This window comes from Akebia trifoliata, chromosome 4, assembly GCF_017979445.1.
Source record: "Akebia trifoliata isolate Shusen 1 chromosome 4, ASM1797944v1, whole genome shotgun sequence".
NCBI classification, from domain to species: domain Eukaryota; kingdom Viridiplantae; phylum Streptophyta; class Magnoliopsida; order Ranunculales; family Lardizabalaceae; genus Akebia; species Akebia trifoliata.
The window spans coordinates 2,482,972-2,506,850 of NC_141378.1; the positions used below are offsets into that span (position 1 = coordinate 2,482,972).

General features: G+C 35.2%; 3 protein-coding genes across 7 annotated transcripts; 2 read left to right on the forward strand and 1 right to left on the reverse strand.

The window, feature by feature from the left end:
- Positions 1-1,647: 1,647 nt before the first annotated feature.
- LOC147402915 (uncharacterized) lies at positions 1,648-3,220 on the forward strand. The gene is made up of 2 exons (XM_086438318.1): positions 1,648-2,473; positions 3,065-3,220. The coding sequence occupies exons 1-2, from the start codon at positions 1,823-1,825 to the stop codon at positions 3,149-3,151; spliced, it is 738 nt and encodes a 245-aa protein (XP_086294444.1). The 5' UTR covers positions 1,648-1,822; the 3' UTR covers positions 3,152-3,220.
- Positions 3,221-5,515: 2,295 nt separating this feature from the next.
- On the reverse strand, positions 5,516-9,905 carry LOC147402916 (transmembrane 50A-like protein). 4 transcript variants are annotated; one of them, XM_086438320.1, is made up of 5 exons: positions 9,621-9,902; positions 9,423-9,531; positions 7,117-7,269; positions 6,059-6,141; positions 5,516-5,883 (listed from the first exon to the last, which is right to left on the reverse strand). In XM_086438320.1, the coding sequence occupies exons 1-4, from the start codon at positions 9,751-9,753 to the stop codon at positions 6,108-6,110; spliced, it is 429 nt and encodes a 142-aa protein (XP_086294446.1). In that variant the 5' UTR covers positions 9,754-9,902; the 3' UTR covers positions 5,516-5,883; positions 6,059-6,107. The 4 variants fall into 4 exon arrangements, with proteins under 4 accessions (XP_086294446.1, XP_086294445.1, XP_086294447.1 ...); XM_086438319.1 differs by having other exon boundaries at positions 5,516-5,778; positions 9,621-9,901; XM_086438321.1 differs by having other exon boundaries at positions 5,516-5,778; positions 9,423-9,510; positions 9,621-9,895.
- A 4,644-nt stretch (positions 9,906-14,549) lies between these two features.
- LOC147402917 (auxin response factor 17-like) lies at positions 14,550-23,437 on the forward strand. Of its 2 annotated transcripts, XR_015177358.1 has the most exons (5): positions 14,551-15,759; positions 19,482-20,224; positions 20,568-20,620; positions 20,709-20,761; positions 23,224-23,437. XR_015177358.1 is itself a non-coding variant. In XM_086438323.1 (4 exons), the coding sequence occupies exons 1-3, from the start codon at positions 14,722-14,724 to the stop codon at positions 20,575-20,577; spliced, it is 1,791 nt and encodes a 596-aa protein (XP_086294449.1). In that variant the 5' UTR covers positions 14,550-14,721; the 3' UTR covers positions 20,578-20,620; positions 23,224-23,437. The 2 variants fall into 2 exon arrangements, 1 of the variants encoding a protein (XP_086294449.1); XM_086438323.1 differs by lacking the exon at positions 20,709-20,761 and having other exon boundaries at positions 14,550-15,759.
- The last annotated feature ends 442 nt before the right edge of the window (positions 23,438-23,879 follow it).

Consider the following 23,879-nt stretch of genomic DNA (forward strand, 5'->3'; position numbering starts at 1 on the left):
CTGACCAAGTCGAGATCTGGTTGTAATCGGTTTCGACTGAGTTCATGTCAAATTTTGAATATTATATATATAAAAAAGATTAATGATAAAATAGCATGTTAAAATTGATGCAGTTGATGTGGCAAGTGCATAGAATCATAGATTTTTTTTCTTGTGTATCCTGAAGAAAAAGATCTGTGATTCCATGCGCACTTGTCATGTCAATTACGTACAAATTGCATACATATATATATAGGAAAGCATTTCGAGACCTTAAAGAGAGTCAAACTTTGTGCCAAACACTTTTTAAAATAGGTGTTAGAGGTTTTAGAATAGATTGATTTTTTGTGAGGATGATTTCTATGGTGAAGAGATCATCCTCATCAAAAATCAACTCGTTCTGAGATTTCTAACCTTAGTTTACAAGTTGAAGAATTGTGAATTATTCGATTTTTATAAATCACTTTTGATAAGGTTAGAAATTTTGAAATGGGCTGATTTTTTGTGAGGATGATCTCTTTATCATAGAGATCATCGTCACAAAAAATCAATCAATTCTAAAACGTCTAACCAAAACATTAATGTTTGAATCTCTTTAGGACCTTTGAACACCACCCATATACATATACAAGAGTAAGAGTAAGAGTAAACTTGAAAAGAGAGTAAGAAATAAGAATCATAGTAAACTTGTGATATTACAATTAATTTTTATTATAAAATTATAAATTTGACTATATAAATATGTTAGCAAGTTGGTTGGAATAGGCATTGTCAGGCCGCAAACCAATCCAAATTTAGGATGAAAAATTTGTGTCTGTGGTGATATTGTAATTAAGATGTTTGTATGAATTGAACAAGTGAATTGCTAGTATGCAAATGAGAGAGATTTTTATATTTTAAAGGTAAGTAACATTGTATTGTGAATTCTTCTTCATGTATTTATAAGATTGTAGAAGAAATATCTTATGAAAAATGTTAAACTGCCTTCGTTGGAGATTGTATGGTGATGCATAAAGAATCATAAATTTCCTTATTTGTATCCAGGGGCAGAGCTAGGATTTTCTTGTAATGAGGGCAAACTATGATTAGTTGTATAATTGAAGAACTTGAATGGAGGGAGATGAGGGAGTGGGGACAAATGAGGCATGTAATTAGTTAAAAATATAGGGGTGTCTCAAAGGTTTTTTTTTTTGGAGAGAGAGGGGGGGGGGGGCAATTGCCCTCACCAATTCCTTACCAGCTCCGCCCCTGTTTGTATCTAGAGGAAAGAAATCTTTACACTTTCATGTCAATTTAGTATTGAACACAATGCAGAACGGCTCATGTTTTGAAAGAAAAAGTTAAGAATGACAATACTACAATACCGTTATAAGTGATTTTATTATAAATAATGTTTATTTATAACAAAATAGTGTGATAATATCAGTGAGGTAGGTAGGTGCAAATAGAACGGACCTTATTTTTCCTAAAACAGAAATAATAATAATATATATATTTCATAAAAATGCACAACCGTACGTTCAAAATCATTTTGGACCAATTTTCTTTGGTGGGCCGTAATAAAAATTTACAGAAAAAAAGAAGGTAAAATTGACTTTGAGGAGAATTTTCTCATCGAAGGAGGATATACAAGTATTACATTGTTTTGGAATCTGTACGGTAAAGTATTCTTTATTTAATTCGACCAGCGAGGGAGTGAATTTCGCAAGCAAAAGTTGAAAAAAAATATCAACAAAGTGAACTCTCTCTCTCTCTCTCCCTCTCTGTTTCAAAGCTAAAGAAACAAAAACCATGGTGAGGGAGAGAGACTGAAAGCCAAGTTAAGTGAGCACATTAGCAAAACATGACAACGAGGGCTAACATGAACGGTGAGCACACACCACACCAACCCCCAAATCACCACAACCACAACCACAGCCACAGCCGCAACAATTACTACACCAATTACTCATCTTCCTCGGCTGCATCCTTCAAGGGCTGCTGTTGCTGTCTCTTTCTCCTCCTAACCTTCTTAGGTCTCCTCGTCCTCGCCATAATCCTCGTAATCGTCCTTGCTGTAAAACCCAAAAAACCCCAATTCGAACTCCAACAAGTTGGGGTACAATACGTTGGGATCTCAGCCACACCATCAGCACTTGTTGGTGGGTCCTCAACATCAACAATCCCACCAACGGCATCTCTGTCTCTGAGTATTAAGATGGTGTTTACAGCCGTTAATCCTAACAAGGTTGGGATCAAGTACAGTGGGATGGAGTTCTACGTCATGTACAGAGGAGTTCCTCTTGGGGTTGCTTCGGTTCCTGGGTTTTATCAACCGGCCCATAGTGTTAGAAAGGTCGAGACTACGGTTGGAGTCGACCGGGTTAATCTTCTTCAAGCTTATGCTACCGATTTGGTTAAAGATGCTTCGCTTAATGATCGGGTTGAACTTAGGGTTACTGGTGATGTTGGTGCTAAGATCCGGATTCTTGATTTCACTTCTCCTAGGGTTAAGGTTTGCTCTCTCTCTCTCTCTGTTTAAATTTCGGGTTGAACCGGTCAGTTGAACCACTAACACTACTAGAACACTCTGGTATCTTTTTTTGGGTGAAAATAGACAAAAAACCGGTTGGACCGGAAAACTGGTACGTTTGCCGGTTCAACGACCAATCCTCTCCTCTCTTTGCTTTCGGCTAGTGTGCGCCATTACTTTCCTTTATGTTCAGTGAAACTGATAATGTGACCCACTCGCCACGCCACTGCAGTCCTCCTTTTTGCTAACTTGCGCCATTTGGTAATGCTAACATGCGCTATCTTTTGGGTTTGGTGGGGATATCTGATATTGATTCTCACTGTATTTTCTTTGACTGGTTAAAAATAAAATTTCTTGGGTAATTTAGAGTATACCCCATCTGAGTTTTAGTGAATATATTTGAGAAACCCTTGTATTTTCAAAATTATGAGATACCGTTTAAATCTAGTATTTTATTAGGGACTAACAGAAAATGACCTAAATGTCCTTTTATATTAAGACATTTTCTTTTGTTTCATTTGATATCTTTCTTATATTTTGGTACCATTGCTAACATGCGCTGTTGGAGGATAGGTTTCGGTGGATTGTGCCATTGTGATTAGTCCGAGGAAGCAGTTATTAACGTACAAGCAATGTGGAGTAGACGGATTAAATGTATAATTTACAGAAAAGTCCTCTTTGTATCTTCTTCACTTTTTGAGTCCAACTAATTTTTATTTCCTTTCTCAATATAACCCTTCTACCAATTTGTCACTTTTATGAGCAAAAGGGGAGGGAGAGATAGTAGGGAATGGGGGGTTTTGTATGAAATTTTTCATGAGTTTGAATTGTAACCATATATTCTTCTCTCTCAAGTCTCACTATCGTTCATTGTCTTTATTTTTATTAAATTTTGGAAGAAATTTGACAATTGTTACGATTTTGGACCAATGGATGCTATAACATTATGATTTGGGTTTAGATAACATTTTGGTTAATATTAGAGATACCCGTGCATTTTTTACTGATGACATCCCCCCTTGACCTTGGTCTTACCTTATAAGACTAATAGAAAATGATCTTTATTCCCTCATCTTTAACCTACCAAAAAAAACATTTAATTTTTCTCCAAAAATGTCATCTTAGAATTATTTTAAGTCTATTCAAATTCATCTTCAATCCATAGTTTTCAACTTTTATCCTAATTCCTAATAGAAAATCCTTAATTTTTCTAATGAAATATTTATATTGTTCGTGATGTTTGAAGGTTGAAATAGATTCTTAAGGTTGAAGAGTAGTGTAAAATATTTTTTCTAAAGAGGTTGAAAATGACTAGTTTTTGGATTTAAAAAAATAAAGGATTCTTTTCTTTGATTATATGGAAAAGATGAGGGCGTTTAGGTCATTTTTCAAGGGAGGCATGCCATCAATTTGAAAATACAAGGTCTGAAGACTATTTGATTCAATTTGGTACGGTAAGTGTTGAAGATTTTTAACCTTGAACATGTCATGATTTTCACTCGAAGGATTAACTTGGATTATGATAAGACGAGATCGCGGTCTAAAATAGAAGGAATGTGCAAATTAAAAGTTTTAAAAGAGTGAAAAAATAAATGGCTAAAAATGGTGTGGGTTGAATTAATGAGATTATTATGTTACAGATTTAAATTAATAAAAGATATGAAACGATGAATAACTTGGGGCCACCCTCAACTCAAGGGGACGCTACATGTGACCGTGGGATTAATCTCACCCGAAGGATGAGGATACCCATGCCATGAAAAGAAAAGCGGAGAAAAGAGACTAACAGAGTTGAATTAATAGGAGATACAGATTTACATTTAAAAAAAATTGAATAAATGAACAAGATTCATTAACATGATCTTAAATTTTATGGATAAAACTTTGATGATGATCATGGTGGATGGCATTATAAAGATTTATGAAAGAGCTTTTTGACAGATTATATGTATATTATGAAGAGAATGAGGGAAGGTTTCTACTAGGTTTAAATAAGGTTAACTGAGATAAAGTAACTTGAAGATGAGTAGAAAACAGTGAAAGCAAATCCGAATGTGGATAGGTATATACGTGGAAACACAAAAAGGAGATTTGTAGATTCAATGACAATTCTAAAGGTACTTCCCACCAAATAAATAAATAAGTAAAGCTAAAGGCACTTTAGATTGCCATTTTTGCACTAAAATTCCTTCAAAGCTTAAAAAAGTTGCTCAAACTAAATAAAAAAATTGTTTTGTAGTAATTTTATTTAAGAGCTTTATTTCACAGAAAGGCTTTTCTAGATCTAGAAGTATTTTGTCAATTAAATAAATTAGTTTTCATGTCAAAAACATCTTCAATTATAAGTTTATTCTTTTTTTAAAGAAAATCCTAAATTCTGTTTCTTGGTCTCTCCTCTTAATGATCTCTCTCTTCCTCTATTTCCCTCATTGATGTTTCAGATTTAAAGAAGGAAGATAAGGGTGGATAGATATTTATAACTAATATTTCGAGAGCTCAATCTCTATAATTATAATATTACCAATTTTATAAAAATGAGATCATATATTAACCTTTATCATTTTGAGTATTATATTTTAATATTGTTAGGTGTTAAATAAAATTTCCTGAAAAGGCTTACTTCTTGGCTAAGGTTTCGTCCAAAGAAAAGTGAATGACGCTTTAACATGATTAATAAATGAAATATATGAAAAGGTAGAGAATTATTCAAATGTGAAGCAAGGATACATGCATATGGTTTGGAGATCCATTTTGCTCTCCCCAAAATATACAAAGATATTATTATTTCTCCTTAGGATATCTAATTACAACTCCAGTTACAAGAAATATTCAAACCCAAAGTCTTGTCGTCTTTAAAGAACAGAGGAAGATTCAAAAGAGCCCGATGGAAACAGTGCAAACAAATATTAACTCATTCCCAATAATAAATGACCCCCAACTCTTTACAATGAAGCTTCGTTGTTGTTGTAGAACATATTGTTGAAAAGAGAAGATTCACGATGTAAATTTATCCAATCCGAAACAAAGAACAAACTCTATTATGAAGTATTATCATTGCAACCAAACACTCCCAATAATAACAGTGATTCCCCCAATTCAAATTCAAGGTAAGAACAGTAGTATCTAGATATAATAAAACTCTTACAGAATTCAGTCCAGTTTTAGGTACAATATGTATGTAGGGTTCCAAGCCTATACCATCAACATTTCCTGGACTACAAGTAAATGGTAATGCAAGAGCTCAAGCACCACAGTAGATATCTCTTTCATCAAATCAAGCTCCATGCCTGCAAGGTTTGCGTGCCATGTAAGTTTTTGTTGAGTGCTTAGATCTAACCAGTCTAAATGTACAAAGCCTAAGATATCATGAGCAGCCACAAGAACCTAATCTACTGCAAGAATAGACCATGAACACGTTCAATCAGAGTTGCATTCAACGGGTCCAATTGAATGTTCAAGATCCAGTACAATAGGTACATTTTACAGAAAACTACCTAAAAGGCCCAGAAAAAATTATAGAAGGTAAATATTTTTCATTTCCACACATTAGAAAGCTTAAGTTTATACATGGATGATTGATTTGCTTCGGTTTCTTTTCCAGAATGATTTGCCTCAGTTACTCTGAATGGGCAGTCCAGTAGATCAGTCCGCTGCACAAGTACATCAACTAGTTAGTAGAGCAAGGACGACATGATCTAACACGGGTATAACAGCAGTACTGTGGTAACACTCCAATCCTGTTAAGACTATTTACAATGAATTTTTTTTTTTATAAAAAAAAACAAGCTCTTATAATGTGTTTTTCCATGAAGTTTATTTATCATAACATTTAAAAAAATGGTGCATAATTTGAAGAAAATGACATTTTTCTAATATTTCAGAAAGAGCAGCCTATTGTAATTTAATTTAATATTCTCCAAGTTGGGCTTGTCAAACTCATCCAGGTATCCTCTTCTGGACCAGTTTCAAAATCATTTTCCACTGAAGTCATTCTAATTCCTTTGAACTCCTAAAATTTAGAAACCCAAAGAGCAATCTTGAACTCAAAATCTTCAAATATAGGCGAAGTTCTTTACACTTATCTTCTAAGATGCGTCTTTCTTGTGCTACACTCAAACAAATGAATAGAACAGCTCCGTAACAACTAAACCTTGTCTCATGCTTGAAGCTCAAGACAGCGGCAGTTTTCAACAAATATACCAATAAGAAATGAACTTTATTTTGCTTGAAAACTTGAGCAACCAACATTTTACGAGTAATGGATAAAATGCCCTTTTGCTTTTATCTGACAAATAACACACATCACTAATATAATGATACAACGTCAACCAGGGAAAACAGATATTTTCTAAAACTTGTGTTTGCTTTTCTAGGGCATTATCCGCATTATCTTTCAGGGCCTCATTATTAATTGGTACAGGTTTGGCTATCCTAGTGTACAAGATTTATTTTCATTAACCAGACCCAGTGTATATGCCTAATTACCTAATAAAATCGATTTTAAGTCCAACTTATGGGCCTTATATATATTGGGTTCAAAACCAGCCTTCACCTTCTAATTCTTGACCACTAATCTCGCTTTCCTTGCAAAAAAAAAGAGAGCTTTTAGTCGATTAAGCATGTACCTGATTAATACAAACACACACTGCAAAACACCAGCAGTGCCTGCCCATGCTGAAGGTCCAGATTCCACGAGTGCATCTTGTACCAGTAGGCCAACAGATGCCGCTAGAGACACAAAGGAAACAACATACGCAAAGAAAAGCCAAAGCTTCAATCTGCAATTTAAGAAGTTACATTAGTGAACGGGGCATGATAGTGTGAGAATAATAAACCTAAACATTATTGTGCTCAACATGGAACTGCACACAAAAAAAAAGGGAGGAAAAAAAAAATGGAACTCCAAGCATAGATAGAGCTTGCAGAGCTTGTCAAGCTAAGAATAGCTAGACCAATAAAAAAACAAGAGATCAACATGGTTGATTCCATGTGTCCAAGAGGATGAAAAATGAGAGTAAACTTGAATAAATGAGACTAATTTTCTAGGCATTGGAAATTATAGCATGAGGCAGGAGTTTGGCTGAAAAAATCAAGAACTAAACAATAGTAGGGAAAATAATATTTTAATAAATTAAGATTTATTTAAAAAGTGCGTCAACATGTGTCCAATATGTGGGAAAACAAGGCCTTCAAAAGCTGACGCAATTTTTTCTTCAGAAGAGTAGCATCATTGTAAGGTTGTTGCATGTGAGAGAGAGTGAGATGATGTAAGCATGTACTGATTTACATTAAAACCTTAATTTTATATTCAAATAAAAATCTTAAATATTGTAGAAGAAGGGTATGCTATAGATAAACGACTTTTTTTTCTGATAAGTTATAGATTACCAACATAAAAAAATATATATTAGGGAGATGATTATGTGGCAGCAATCAAAATCATTACAGATTGGTCTTTTATGAGGATTTCATTGAAAGTGACGATGAGCACATATATGATGATTAAATAACCAAAGCTTAGTTATCCAACAAATATGAGAAGGGGTTTCTATACAATAGCATAGACCTAAGGCAATAAATTTTTTGCATGCTTTTAAGAAATAGAAGCTGTGGTGACTGGTGAGGACACTGTGTTTCGAAAGATGGTTGCCAAGTTAAGAAGTGATCACCCTTGATCACTAAATTGTCTGATTGAGATCACTCTCAAATGTGGCGTGCATTTAACACGATCATCACAAGAGTACATCACCAATCAATCAAGGAGTCTTCTTTGATGATTCATGCGAAGATGGGATTTGGTTTGTAGATTGTACTTGTTGTTATGGTCGGGTTGTTTCTTTGTACTCATTCTTGTTGGTCACCTCGACCACATTTAATATAAGTTGCATTTACCTATCAAAAATAAAAAATAAAATAGACAAGCATTGTGGCCAAGCCATCACTGGGGCAACACATTGACCACCACTTAGCATGGTCAGAAACCTTGGATCTTGGCTCAAGATAACTCAATTTTAGATTTTTTTTTACTTATTGTACAAACTAATTTTGTTAATAACAATATTGTATTAATTATAACTATGCTAATATACTAAAAAAAAAACCATGTCTTTAGTACATATAGGAGTTAAGATTTCCTTCCCCTTTGAGGGGAAGAAACTACCATACCTATGTCTTCTTCACCAAGAAGGCAATTGCTTTTGGCAGGGGCAACAGGGTATGCTAGTCACCATCCCCTAACATTCTATTATCTTCTTTTGTGCATGCTATAGCAGCAGCTCATTCTTGCTACTTTGTGTATTAATAGGGATTCTTCTTCCTCGTCCATGTGAATCAGGTGTACATTAGGGTTTACTATGACGTACATGTCAATTTATACCTTTTTAATGTTTTGGATTTATATTATTTGAAGAAAACTATCTTAATTTCATGAATTGGGTTATCCAAATTTCTTTAACTACTGTAAACTTAATACAATTAAAATTAAAATTAAATTCTGGCCAATAACTAGAAAACCCCAATCATTCACGCATGCTTCGAGGTCTGTTCATCCTCCTTCTGTCGTAGCCAATTGTTTCTTAATGAATCTTTACCTTACTTATCCCCCCCTCCCCCAAAACACCCACCCTCAAAGAAAAAAAAGGGTCTTAATTGTTGCATTTAGCATTCAGATGCTACCACCGAACCCTGGCTTAGTTGAATTACCAAAGAACACTCTAGCAAATTAAACCCTAATGGGTTCTCCAAAAACCACCGAAATCCTCAATATAAGAATTTAAAAAAAAATATATACAATTAAAGCAAACGAAGACAAGAATTCAACAAAATTAGACCTACTCATAGGAGATTAAAGCAGTTGAAATTGAAACAAGATATCAATGAAGAAAACCCAAACATGGAAATTAAAGACAGCTAAAAAAAAAAAAAATCTAACCTCCACTCTCCTTCTTCATAAGGTGAGTAATCAATGTCTTCTCTTCTAACACAATTGAACATCAGAGCCGCAAGTGATGCGAAGATGCCTGCGTGAGTGGAAACTAAACCTAAATTTTTCATTTTTTAATAGATCGCGTACACATAAATAGAGAGAGAGAGAGAGAGAGAGAGAGAGAGAGAGAGATGGAGATTAGACCTGGAAGATAGTGAAGAAAGGAGATCTTGACAGAACTACAGACAACAGCGTCGACCCAAAACCACCAACCAGCACCGAAGACTGCACCAGCAACGCCAGGTCCGAAGATCGCCCACAACTCTCCAAGATCCATTTCTCCCCTCTTTTTAACTCAAATCACTCTGAATTTGAGATTGAGAAAGAGAGAGATTGTTGATGTGTCACTATTTGGGAAAAGAAATATTCCTGTCTCGCGTTCTTCGTCTTTAAACAAAATATTTCCGTCTTCACTCTCCTACTATTATTGTTGGGTGTATTTAGGTAAATATTTGGGGGTAACCCAGCTATGTTTTCATATCGATGACATGCCCACCCTTGCCTACGTCTTCTCTTATAGATTTATGATAAAACGACTGAAATACCCTCATCTCCAACCTCCATCCAAAAACCCCTGATTTGTCTCCCTCAATATGTCATGGCCTCATTGGTAGAGTTTGGAGACCTTAAAGAGAATCAAACATTGTGCTAAACATTTTTCAATATAAGGGTTTGAAGGTTCAGAAATTTTTTTTTTTTTTTGTAAGAATAATCTCCTCACTATAGAGATCACCCTCACAAAAAATCAGTCCCTTCCAAAAAATTTAGCTCATATATTGATAAATGTTTTGACTCTCTTTAAGACTTTTGAATGTTTCTCATAAGTCGCATTCAAATTTTTTTGACCTCTATGATAAATTAATTTTAAGCTTGATATTATTCAATAAGTCTCTGAAGGTACAAAAGATTCCAAGCCAACTGACTTCTGAGCTTCCACTTATTGTTGGAATGGTTGGAGATCCAATTTCCCATTTAGATTGGGTTGATATATCAAACTCAAACTTTGGCCAGCTATAATTCTAAGTATTATTAAGTTTGTATTCGACAAAATACTTAATTTTTCTACACAAAAATGTCGTAAAGGTCAAAATACATATAATCTTGAGAAGGCACATGAAGGAAAAAAAATGTTAAAAAGGTGAGGGCATTTAAATCATTTTGCTTTAACTTGGTAAAATAGAGTTAAAAGGAGTGTGTAATTAGTTTATAAACACATGGGTATCTTGATTACTTAACACAACAAGAGGGTATCTCTATCCTTCTCTGATAATTTAGGACATCCAATGTATTTTCCTTTGGCCGTGGGATCTTTTGAAGTAGACTAACAGAATGTGACCTAAACACCCTTGTACTTAGTTTCTTGCCAAAAAATCCATATTTCTTTCCCAAAAACTTTCTTGTTAAATCTATTGTTTTAGTGACAATATCATCACTTGTTCTCTAGTAATCCAAACTACTTGATTTCAACAATGATTTACGAAACACAGAATTTAACACTAAATGTTTAAAGAGGTTTTTGTGGGTGTGATTTATTCTTTTTTTAATTATGGGTCTGTTCGGATCTATGGGCCCTACAGGAGGGGTGAGGCAACTAGTTTTTTAGAGCAAGTCCAATGCAAATATGCATATTTGCCAGGCATATCTATTAGGTATTTTAATGTGGAAAGTGGTTTTGTCTATTCAAGAGATCTTCACTCCAATGATATTAACCAAAATTACTTTTCAAAAATTCAACTTTAGTAAAATATTTCACAACTACCATCATTTTTTACCGTCAAAAGATAGAGAGAGAGGGAGAAAGAGAAACTCTCTCTTCCTTTATTTGTCCCACTTTCTCTCTTTTCAACATATTTCAAACTAGAGAGTCAAATCTCGAGTGTGTTGGAGTGCTTTCAAAGAACTCTGACTATGTAAAATGATAATTGGGAGAAGATACAGAACCCCAACCATTGTATGTTGGAGTTACTATTAAAACACCATGTCTTACTCAGATCCTCCCATGTGCATGCAATACCTCACGACTACAAGTTCCGGGTAAGTTGAGATAAATCATGGTGGTTGGCCATCTAGGGGGCTTGACCTCAAGAGTCAAGACTTCGCCCTTTTTATGATTTATTCAATTATTTAATGCAATATATTTTCAAATTAAAAAATAAAATCAGATGATTTGATGAATTGAATGAAGGAAAACAACAATGATTTGAGATGAAATTATGAATTATGTTAGAAGAATGACAAAAAAAAGGTCCTTCAAAATCCAAAGAAAGGGTTATTAAAAAAATATAAAAATCAAATGGTCCAAACCTTGACAATGAAGTAGAAACAGTAATTTTTTTTTTTCAAATGAATGAGAAGAAGGAAAGAAATAAGTAGAAAAGGCAACACCACTTAGTATGATATTACAAGAGGGGGAGAAGTATATCAAGATATCTACAAAAATAATATTGTGTCAAATATTTTTCAAAATAAGGGTTAGAAGTTTTGGAATTGGCTGATTATTTTGCAAGGATGATCTTTACGGTGAAGAGATTATCCTCATCAAATATCATTTCATTCCGAAACTTGTAATCGTAATTTACAAGTTAAAGAATTATGAACCGTCCAATTTTTGAAAATCAATTTTGATGGGGTTAGAAATTTCGGAATGGACTGATTTTTGGTGAGGATGATTTTCTCAGCATAGAGATCATCATCGCAAAAAATCAGCCAATTCCGAAACTTATAACCTACATATTGAAAAGATGTTTGACTCTCTTTAGGGTCTCCTAACACCACCGATATATATATATATTATCAATGATTGAGATCTACAATATGTGAAGTTGAGTTTTGTCAAGGAACACAAATCATCGAGGACTAATTGAAGATGATCGTGAGACACACACACACATGAAACGTAAAAACGTTTAAGTTCACAAATCTTACTCATTTATGACATTGATCATAATCAAGATCTGTGAACTTTGATGACGATATGCTTTGCCAAAGACTATCAAGGTCAAGGACACACAAGTTGTAATTAAAGGGAAGCAATCCACCATTAGCAGTTCATCCATCTTTGATCACAACTATTGTTATTTTTTATAAAAACAAAATGAAGAAATTAAATAAGGTGAATTACTATTTCGTGAGTTGAAAATGAATTATTTACTATTCCGATTCACTGTTCATTTAATTATTAAAATGTGAACAATCACGTTTTCATTAAGAAAAATTTAGAACGAATTCACTTTAAACTTGTGAAATAGTTACTTAAAAACCAATGAATGTTATTGTTCATGTTTTTGGTAAGTACAATGAACAGTGAATCGGAATTGTAAATTCGTCAAAAGTTGATTACTTTTTCGTAAACATCCCTATTAAGTAACTTACAAAGCTATGATGATGAGTATCGATGACTATGACGGAGGGTACCCACATCTGATTCAATAATTACTTATGTCTGCTTTCACTTTCATCATCTACATTTGTTTTTGGATTTTCCCATGGATCTTTCTCAATATGAAATTTGGCTGTTTTATTTTTTTTGGAGAGTTGCTATTGCCACACCAACTTTTGCTAATGCCTCACCAACTGTATGCAATTCTTTGGTGCCTTGGATGGGAATTGGTGTGCCAATAACAGCTCTCTTTTTCTTAACATATCATTGAATAAAATTTGACCGCATTTGACACTGCACTGACGTGGAGGTGTAATGGAACCATAGACACATTTTCTCGAGAAACCGAAAATGCTGGAATAACACAAATGGAGACATAAAGGTGATAAAAATGATATGGTGGCGCATACATAACCGTAAATGCTTTTTACCCATATCTCTCGGAAAAACATTTATGATAATGTACGCGACACCACATCATTTTATCACTTTTGTGTCTCCGTTTGTATCACCCTAGCATGACTAGAGTCTGTGCACACCTCCACGTCAGCTAAATGTCCAACAATAGTGTCCTGCGCAGCCACTCTACGACCACTCCTATAATAAAGGTGTGATTCTAATTTCTAACAGACTGAATGGAAGAACGTGAATTGTTCAGCCGAGGTGTTCCACTAATTCTGCTTGACTCGTTCAAATAGATGACGCAAGTTTATTTTAAAAGAGAGTCATGCTAACTTGACTCACTTAGTAAGTTTTCAAATCTTACTACAGATGGTTGGGTCCACATGGATTATCATATTGGCAATCCAACACCACATCATTATAATGAATTGAAAACTCATATTTAACGAAGAAAATTTCATTTTTTTTACCTTTAACAAATTGTTATTTTCCTTTCTAATTTTGTGAGAAAAGTTTTTTTCTTTAAAAGAAGATGATTTGGACAAATTTTCCTTATATTGAATATTAGAGGAATGTGATTTCGGAAGATAAGGAAAAATAGAAGAAAAAACCTCACATTCATATCTTAAATTACAAAATGTACAACTTAGGAGGACATCCTCAATTTACGAAAATACCGTGGACCAATAGAAAAACGAGGTATGCAATCTCGAAAATCACAATGAAACATATTGAGTCCTCAACTCATTGAGATTACTAGCCAATCATATAAGCCCAACATTGGCATAAAGAAATCAAGACCGTTGATCAATCATGGTTAGAAAATTGATCCAAAACCCAATCCATTCTAATCCAATAACCTTGGGTATGGATCATGGATTTGGATTTTAGTAAGAATGTAATTTAATGAACTATTGGATCAGCTTTGGATGAATCATGTGCCAATCCAACAGGAAGGATAAAATGTGAGATGATATATGTAATAATTATATATATTTATATAAAAGTATGAAATTTATTTAGATTTTGTCTATCAGATGAGTGTTCTTAGGTTTGAATTAATTTATAATATTGAGATCCCATAAAAACCGAATCTGACGTGGATCCAATCTTTGACGGTTTCCAACAAACAAAGATTGAGATGAGATCGCAATCGCAATCCTAGGGAGTCTCAAGAAAATCTACAATTTGATTTGAATCGGTTTGCAAAGATATGACTCCACCGATCCAAACGCAGCAGAGTCGATCTCAATAGTACATTAATTAAAAAACCAAGGGCAAAATAATAATTTCATACTATTTCAGTTTTGCAGTCGTGCTCGTTCTCCGACCCAAGAAGGCACTGTCCTCCTCTCTCTCTTCTCTCTTACTGCGATTCTTCCGGTAGAGTAATAAAACACAGTTATCAGATGAGACTTCGAATCTAAAACCCTAATTTTGTCGCTCTCATCCGAAACCCTAACAATGGCGGCAAGGACTGTAGGCGTGGTTTCAGAGATCGATCAAAATATCTGGAAGGCTTGCGCAGGAAGCTCAGTTCAAATCCCAACTGTTGGTTCTATGGTTTACTATTTCCCTCAAGGACATTCTGAGCAAGCTTCGTCTCCACCAGATTTCTCCTCTTCGATCTCTGTTAAACCCTACGTTTTCTGTCGAATCGTCTCTGTTCGATTCCTTGCTGAACCTGAAACTGATAGGCCTTTCGTAAAGATCCGTCTCGAACCTCTTGATCGATTTAGTGTTGGAAGTTTTCTGCTGAATTCGGAGAAGGAAGAAAATGGTGGTGGTGATGATGAAGAAGAAGAAGAGAAGATTGTTTCGTTTTCAAAGATTCTTACACAGAGCGATGCCAACAATGGTGGTGGATTTTCTGTCCCTAGGTTTTGTGCGGATTCGGTATTTCCACCATTGGATTACAGCGCTAAGCCTCCAGTGCAGACGATTTCCGTGCGCGATGTTCATGGAGTAGTTTGGGAGTTTCGACACATTTTCCGTGGAACGCCTCTTCGTCATCTCTTGACGACTGGATGGAGTAAGTTTGTGAACTCTAAGAGCCTTGTTTCTGGAGATTCTGTGGTTTTCATGAAGAATCGGGGTGGTGATCTCTTTGTTGGGATTAGGAGGACTATTAAGTTAAGCGTGATTGGTGATTGTGGACGGTGGAGTTGTCACGTTGGGGAGGGAGCAACATTGGAAGGGTTTTCCAGGAGTAATGCCTCAAGTAGGGTTTCTCCTGAATCAGTACTCGAGGCTGCTGAACTATCAGGAGTTGGTAGGCCTTTTGAGATTGATTGTTATCCAAAGGCGGGATCACCAATCTTTGTTGTGAAAGCTGATATGGTGGAGGCATCGATGAACATGTATTGGACTGCTGGGATGAGGATTAAGATGGCAGTGGAAACGGAGGATATGTCTAGGATGACATGGTTCCAGGGTACGGTTTCGGCAGTTGCATTGCCGGGTCACAGACCATGGCGTGGCTCTCCCTGGCGTGCACTTCAGGTAAATTTCTGTTTTTTTTTTTTTAATTTATTTATATATTTCCCTTTGTAATGAATGCTGTTTGAGTTATATTAATGGATTCATAAGCATTTTTCTTATTATGGGTTAGATGAAAGTACATTTTAAAATCACCCATGCCATGTATGGCAACCCACATTGTACCGCAATTGATAATTTGGTCGTTTATGAAGAATTCTTTTGATATGTGGTATTAAATGTTGAATCTACAATATTTTAGAAGAGATTTTATAAGAGAACCAATATGCAAAAAAAGGTAAAAAATAAAGATCTTATAAGTGAACTAGCGAGTCCCATTATTCACAATGTGGTTTTTAATATCGATTTTCCGTCTCGTCTCCCAAAAAATATCGAGATGACATGGACGAGTGAAGATTGTAGAATCAAGACATCTAGTACGAGTCATCTCGGTTTTGTATGATTTTCAAAACCATGATTCACAGTCAGAGAAGTATATCAGGGTTTCACAATTGGGTGGGCATAGCAATCAAGACAACAAATGGAGTCTCGACTGATGGGAGATAATTCAATATTTTGCAATTGGCATATTCTATGCCTATGGACCTTGGTAGACCAATAAAATTTCGATGTTGCTCAAGTCTTTATAATATGTTTTAAAGGGTCATCATGTATCTCGAGGAGACCAATCAAATTTCGATGCTGCTCAAGTCATTATAATATGTTTTAAAGGGCCATCATGTATCTCGAAGATACAAAGAATTTTTCCTATAGAAAGGACTTTTGAGGTCGTTGTGATCCAATGTTACCTCCATCTTATTTGACAAAGAGGTTGCTAGGTTGGACCGAATGGTTGTGATAACGCAACATCACTGATCGGAAAACATGGTGGCCCATTAAGTAATGGCTCTCTCGCAATCTTCTCAGTGAGAGGGTGAAGCATGGGGGCTTGTCTCACTTTCTATATTGCGGGGAATTTAGAAATAATGTAATTATAGAGCGTTTGATGGCAAGGAAGAGGATCTTCAAAGAATCATTCTCAACCTAGAGGCTCTTATGTTCTTTTGGTCATCAGTGTTCTGGAAATGTAAAGGGTTGATTTATGAGGATCTAGTCTTCCATTGGGAATCAATTTTTAGCAGGGACTATTTGGGTTCGAGGTTTATTTATTTATAATATTTTTTTCCCTTTCTATTTGTTTTAATGCCTTTTTTTTCCTTGCTTTTGCATTCAAATGGTCATCTTGATCTTAGGAGTTTCTCTACCAAATGTTCCTTTTTTTTTTTTTTCAATTACATTGAGCTATAAGAACAAATTAATAAGTATTTTTATTTTTTATAGGTGAGATGAAAGTACATTTTAAGATCATTCATGCCATGTATGGCAATTTGCATTGTACTGCAATTGATAATTTGATTGTTTATGATTATTACAATTCATGAGTATTTTTCTTTTTATAGGCGAGGTGAAATTTATAGGAGAGGTGAAAATTCCATTTAAGGTTTTTAAGGAGTTTAGGGGGATCTTTTTTGAAGACTTTCTTGTAAGTTGGGACCAAGTTTGTGGAATTGTGTCTCCTTAACTGTGCTTCCTTGTATTGTTTATTTGCGTCAGTCATCTCGACTGTCTTGATGAAATGATATTTTATCTATCAAAAAAAGAAAATACAATTTAAGATCTTCCATGCCATGTATAGCAACCTACATTGTACCTCAATTGATAATTTGATTGTTTATGAAGTTTATGAAGAATTCTTTTGATATGCGGTATTAAATGTTGATTCTACGATCTTTAATAAGAGATCTTATAAGTGAACTAATATACAATCTTATAAGTGAACTAGCAAATCCCATGATTCACAGTGTGGTTTTCAATATTGGTTTCCTGTCTCTTCTCCCGAACAATACCGAGACGATTTGGATGAGTCGATATTGTAGAATCAACACATCTTATACGAGTCATCTTGGTTTTGTATGATTTTCAAAACCATGATTCGCAGTTAGAGAAGCATATCAGGTTACAAAAGTAGGTGGGCATAGCAATCAAGGCAACAAATGCGTCTGGATTGATGGGAGATAATTCAATATTTCGCAATTGGCATATTCTATGCCTATGGACCATGGTAGACCAATAAAATTTCGATGCTGCTCAAGTCTTTATAATATGTTTTAAAGGACCATCATGTCTCTCGAGGATACAAAGACCTTTTCTTATCCAAAGGAATTTTGAGGCCGTTGTGATCCAATGTTACCTCCATCTTATTTGACAAAGAGGTTGCTAGGTTGGATCGAATGATCGTGGTTACGCATGTACACAACATCATTGACCGAAAAAGACAGTGGCCCATCAAGTAATGGACCTCTCGCAACGTTCTCAGTGAGAGGGGTGAAGTATGGGGGCTTGCCCCATTTTCTATTTAGTGGGGAATTTATAAACAATGTAATTCTAGGGCATTTGAAGGCAAGGAAGAGGATCTTCAAAGAATCATTCTCAACCTAGAGGCTCTTATGTTCTTTTGGTCAACGGTGGCGTTCTGGGAATGTAAAGGGTTGATGTATGAGGATCTAGTCTTCCGCTGGTAATCAATTTTTAGCAGGGACTTATTTGTGTTCAAATTTTTTTTTCTTTAATCTTTTCTTGCCATTTCTAGTTGTCTTCATATCTTGTTTTTCCTTGCTTTTGTATTCAACTGGTCATCTTGATCTTAGGAGTTTCTTTGCACTGCTATAAAATTTTCACTAATCAAAGCGAAAAAAAAAACATGTAACTATATTAACACTTCCTAATGAACAGTTATATGCAAATTAAAAATATGTATAAGGTATGTTTATTCCTGCTAAAGGTGGGCCCCACCATGCCTTAAATATATGTTGTACAAATGCTGTGAGAGGAAACCCGACTACTGCTGGTCATAAATACCAGTCCTACATGTTGGTCTCACCAAATACCAGCCTGATAAAAAAATTCAAGGTGTCGGCCTGATCAGAACCAGACCCATGTGTATTAAATATGACGATTACAAGCCTTGATAGAAAATACATAAAGCCATTGACTAGGCACCTATCAAGTTAAATCTGGTTGTTTGGTTTATCAAATTAGTGAACCAGTTAGCCTAAAAAATGTGCTACATGGCAATATTTGATGTAACTGATAAGCGGGATGGCTGTTTCTAACCTACACCTTACCTTTCTTCCATATTAATATTGTTGCAGAAGATTCGGATCTGATTCCAATGCCATGGATACTACTGCAACACTTCCACCCTTTTTTGTCTTGTTACAAGATATAAATAGCATTTATCATAGATTATGAGTTCCACCCATTCCAATGGGTTTTTATTTTTTATTTTTGTAGAAAATATAACACTAAGCATCAATATTTTCATTAATTATTAAAAAAATACTTAAATTTTAGAAATTCCAGAAACGACTTAACTTGCTGGACTGTCCAGCATTTTAGTAACTCGTTGGACTGTCCAACATTTTAAAACCATTTATAGGTTAAAATGTTGGACTTTCCGGTACGTTACTAAAACGCTGGACAGTCCAACGAATTGAATTGTCCATTATCTTCTGCAAAAGTCTTAACCCTCTTTTTATTTAAAATTCTAAAATCCCTGACTAGAAACCACTAACTGTTTCATCTACTTCATTCATATATCTTTGTCTATGTTTTCCCTTTTAATCCTATTAGAGAGAATCCTAAACTCCACTTTACCATACTATGATATATAATTGCTGTTTCAGGTTAATTGGGATGAGCCTGAAGTTTTGAAGAATGTGAAGAGTGTGAACCCTTGGCAAGTTGAACTGGTTGATGCCACATCACCACCTCCTACACCATTTCCTCCCATAAAGAAGCTCAGAGTTACTCAGAATTCTGAGTTGTTGACTGATGGACGGGGGGATATATACTTTCCTATGAGAGTATCTAATTCAACAATGGGGCACTTGAACTCATCACTGTTTCATTGCAACATTTCTCCTGCTGGCATGCAGGGAGCCAGGCATGATCCGATTTGTGTACCAAGTTTAGCTAGCTTTGTAGGTAATAATATGCATCACATGTATTCTGAGCATCTCTATGGAAACAACACGGCACCAAAGTTGGGTGGTTCCATGCCCATCGACTTGAACATTGAGGATAAATCACAATCTGATAACTCATCCCTGCATAGCCAGGGTAGTGTGCATTCCTTTAGCACAGATGTGTTAGGCAAGCAGAGCTGCAACTCAACTACGAAGGCAAATGGTGTTTCATTTACGTTATTTGGTAAGATAATTCACACATGCCAGCCTGTTGCAGCAGGGATTGACACCAATGGATGCAATGGTGGTATACGGTACAAAGAGACTGAAGGCGTGATCAAGACAATCGATTCTATCCTTACACAAGGCTATATGAAAGGCTTGACATGCAATGTTGAAGAGTCTCAGCTGTGGAAGAATGGTCCTTGTGAAGGAAGTTTTGGAGATGAGATGCTGTACAGGTATTACTGAATCATTTTTGTGTGTGTATCATAAGTGTTAGGAGTGATAAGTTATTATTAGTAGGAGTAGTATTGTCTTTTTCTTTCTTTTATTATAAAGTTATGATATATAATAAATTGTGCGGCTAGGGTTGGAGTCAATTTCGTCTCCCACATCTCTCCAATCTCCTCTTCTATTCTCCTCTTCAAACTCTTAATCCACAAATAAGAAACTCAGAAAGTGCTAACCTCACTTGGATGAATGAATTAACATATGAGTTGAATAATGATATTTTTGCCAAGAAATTGAGAAACAATTGTGGTCATCCTTGTTTGACTTTGGTTTTGAATTTTTTGCAACTAGGGCCGATTAAGAATTCTTATCGGGTGATGACAGGGTTTTCTCTCTATGTGAAGGTAACCTTGGATTAGCTTGTTTCTAGTTCTTGCCTTTAATATTGTATTTTTCTGTTACCATTTTTTATTCCATTTAATGCAACTGCAGAGCCAATTAAGAATCCTTATCGGGCGATGACAGGGTTTAATGTCTATTTGAAGGTAACCTTGGATTAGCTTGTTTCTAGTCCTTGCCTTTAATATTGTATTTTTCTGTAAACCATGGTTTATTCCATTCATTGAATGTCGTTTAGTAATTTTATCACGTGTAGGCTTGTTTCAAGGATTTAATGGTAGAGTATTTAACTATTCTTTCTTATCATGTTGCTTATAAATATTTTAGTTAACTTTCTAGAGTTGTGTGACCATCTCTACCCTATCGAGGACCTCAATCTTGCACATGGTTTCAAATCTCATCCGAGATGACTCGCTCAAGTCATTCCTGTATCATCCATCAACAAGATGAATTTACATGGCGTCTCTCAGGAGTCACACTATCTTACAAGATAACTGAGATGACTCGGACGATATTTTGAAAATCTCAGATGAGTCAGTAAAACTCGACTGAGACAATTGAGATTTATATATTTTGATTAAAATAATAAATTTTTTAGAATGAAATATTTATTATATAAATAGAACGTGATTTTATCACTAAATATTTTCTCATCAACCTTATTTTGTAAAAAATATATAATTATATATATGAATAAATATTTGTAAACCGAGTGAGATGGTTTATCTCGTTCAAAACAACTTGATCTCATCCATGAATGAGACAAGATGTCAAACCGAGTTTTGAAGCCATGATCTGACATCCCCTTAAATGAGTTTATAAAACAGTGCCAGATTGAGGAGTGTTTTTTTCCATTCCTCTTTTTCTGCTTCATCCACTTGAATGTTTAGCATTCATTTAGACGAAGTACTCTTCTCATTTGAAGCCAAAATTTATATTCTTATTTTGAATCCCTAAACTAGATTGCTATAGTTTCCTTTTATTTGTTAAAAATGCTGGAGGAGTTTCCAGTGTTGTATTCGATTTCTTCACAGAAGGGTCTTCCTGTCTCTAGCTTCAGGTTTATGTCAGGTGGAGTTTGCTCTTAGGACTTTGGTTTCCATAGAGCATTCAACGTTGGAACATGGGAGGTGGTTGGGAGGTTCATTTGTTGTACTAATTCCTTCATTTCCGACATTGAGACTGAGGATGTACGTGTTTGGAGGGTGAGCAAGGTTGGGTTGTTATAAGTAAGATATTTCTCTCTTTTTGAGTAATGATGGGTCTCCTCCTTTCCTGGATGTAGTGATTTGGGGGATGATAGTTCTTGATGCATAGAGGCATCTGTGGGGCTAATTGTTGTGTGATGTGCTTAAGGGGTGGAGAATCGGTAGATCATGTTCTGATGCATTGTAGGGTTGCGTTTGAAATTTGGTCGCATTTCTTCGGGCTGTTCGGCTTGCCGGGGTGTCTTCCTAGATCTGTTCGAGTCTTGGTTAGCTTTTGGATACTCTTTCTCAGGGACAGAGAGTATTGTGGAGCTTTACACCATTCACAATTTATTGGGAAATTTGGTAGGAGCGAAATAGCCGCATCCTTGAAGGAAACAGGCTTGACTCTCGACATCAAAATTGCTTTGCAATCTGTCAAACCAACTGAGCTATGTATCTAGGCTCCAGTTGTGGTCCGTGTGTACTTGCTTTTGTTTGGTTGGTCATCTCGCTCGACCCTGCTTTTTCTTAATGAATTTATACTTATTTAAAGTAGAAAAAAAAAAAAAAATGTTTGATCCATGGGTGAAATGAAAAGGGGAGTGGAAAAGCACTACCATCAAATTTATTGTTATCTGCAGGGTTTTTATTTTTAATGCTGGATATCATCACAAGTTTCCTCACGTTTTAAACATGTTTAGAACTCCATACACATACTAGCTATCATTATCCGAATCCCTTTAAGAGGTGAATTTTATAAAGAAGAGGACATGTTAGAGTATATTTTGGTTATGGCACCTTTGGCAAACTAATAAGTATTTTCTTTGGCACTCGTTAAGGTATGCCTACATTTCTTCTATACTTACCATCTTAATTTCATTGAATTACAAACTAATTTATGTGATATATGCTTCAGAATGATGGGTGAGTAACCGATGTATCACGTCAATCCAGAGCTTGGTCATAAAAACTAGAATAATAGTACCAAGCAACCACCACTGTTAGAGCTTTTACATACACTTTCTACATGACTAGCTATGCTTGTGCTGCAGTTAGATAACTTGTTAGACAAAACTTGCACAAGGAGTAATCATTATAAACTAGTTCTGCTATTAATAGGAGTTTTAACTTATAATTTGTACATCAGCACAAGGGGTGGGTCTCCTTCCTCAAGCCATCTTAACTAGGTTTTAACTAATGTTTTATGTTCTTTTAACAATGGCATATGATTAAGAGATCCTAAAGGTAGTACTGAAAAAAATGGATTGAATGCATGTGAACTGAGCTGTGGCACTAAAAGGGTCTGTCAATCAGAAAATTTTGTTTTCTATGATATAAATTTTAGTTTTTATTTATTTATTTTGGATGATGTGCTGCGTTTAAAAATTAGCCTATGTTCTTTACTTGGCTGTATGCAGATCTGAAGAAGGCAGGAAGCTGATCCCTTATCTGACTCTTGCATTGATAATTAGGTGGTGTTTGGATATTTTAGTTGCTCCGTTCAAACTCTCTAGTCTTAACTTTGTGGTCATATGGATGGAACTAATCTTAGACATATTCTCGGATGTTTAAATTGATTGGTAGGATTTCAGGACATAATTTAAATGCTATGGATTGTATGGTTTGGATTTATTTTCTGTGCTTCATCATCCATGACTCATGGTAGTCGTGAATCGTGATTCTACGCACGCAAATGTTGAGGAATGTCCAATGGTGGAATGTAATAAGCATTGGGAAGATAACTATAATTTTCGTACAGGTTTCTCTGATGGTGCTTGGGGCATACAAGGCATTTATGTGACCATAATGGTTCATTAGTCTTGTGATTTACGAAAGATCGTGACTGTGTTTGGTTACTGCAATCCAATTAAATGACTGTTTCTCATGTGTTATTGTTTTTGACAAAAACAAAGGAAACAAAACCCCTCCTTATATTTGCTGAATTTTTTTTGTTCACTATTTTTTAGTGCATCATCTCAAATTAATTATTTGCCTTTATTTTATTTTTTTCGACATCAAACCATATCTACACTTGCAGTTATTCTACCTGACCATTAGCCTTGGTAATATATAT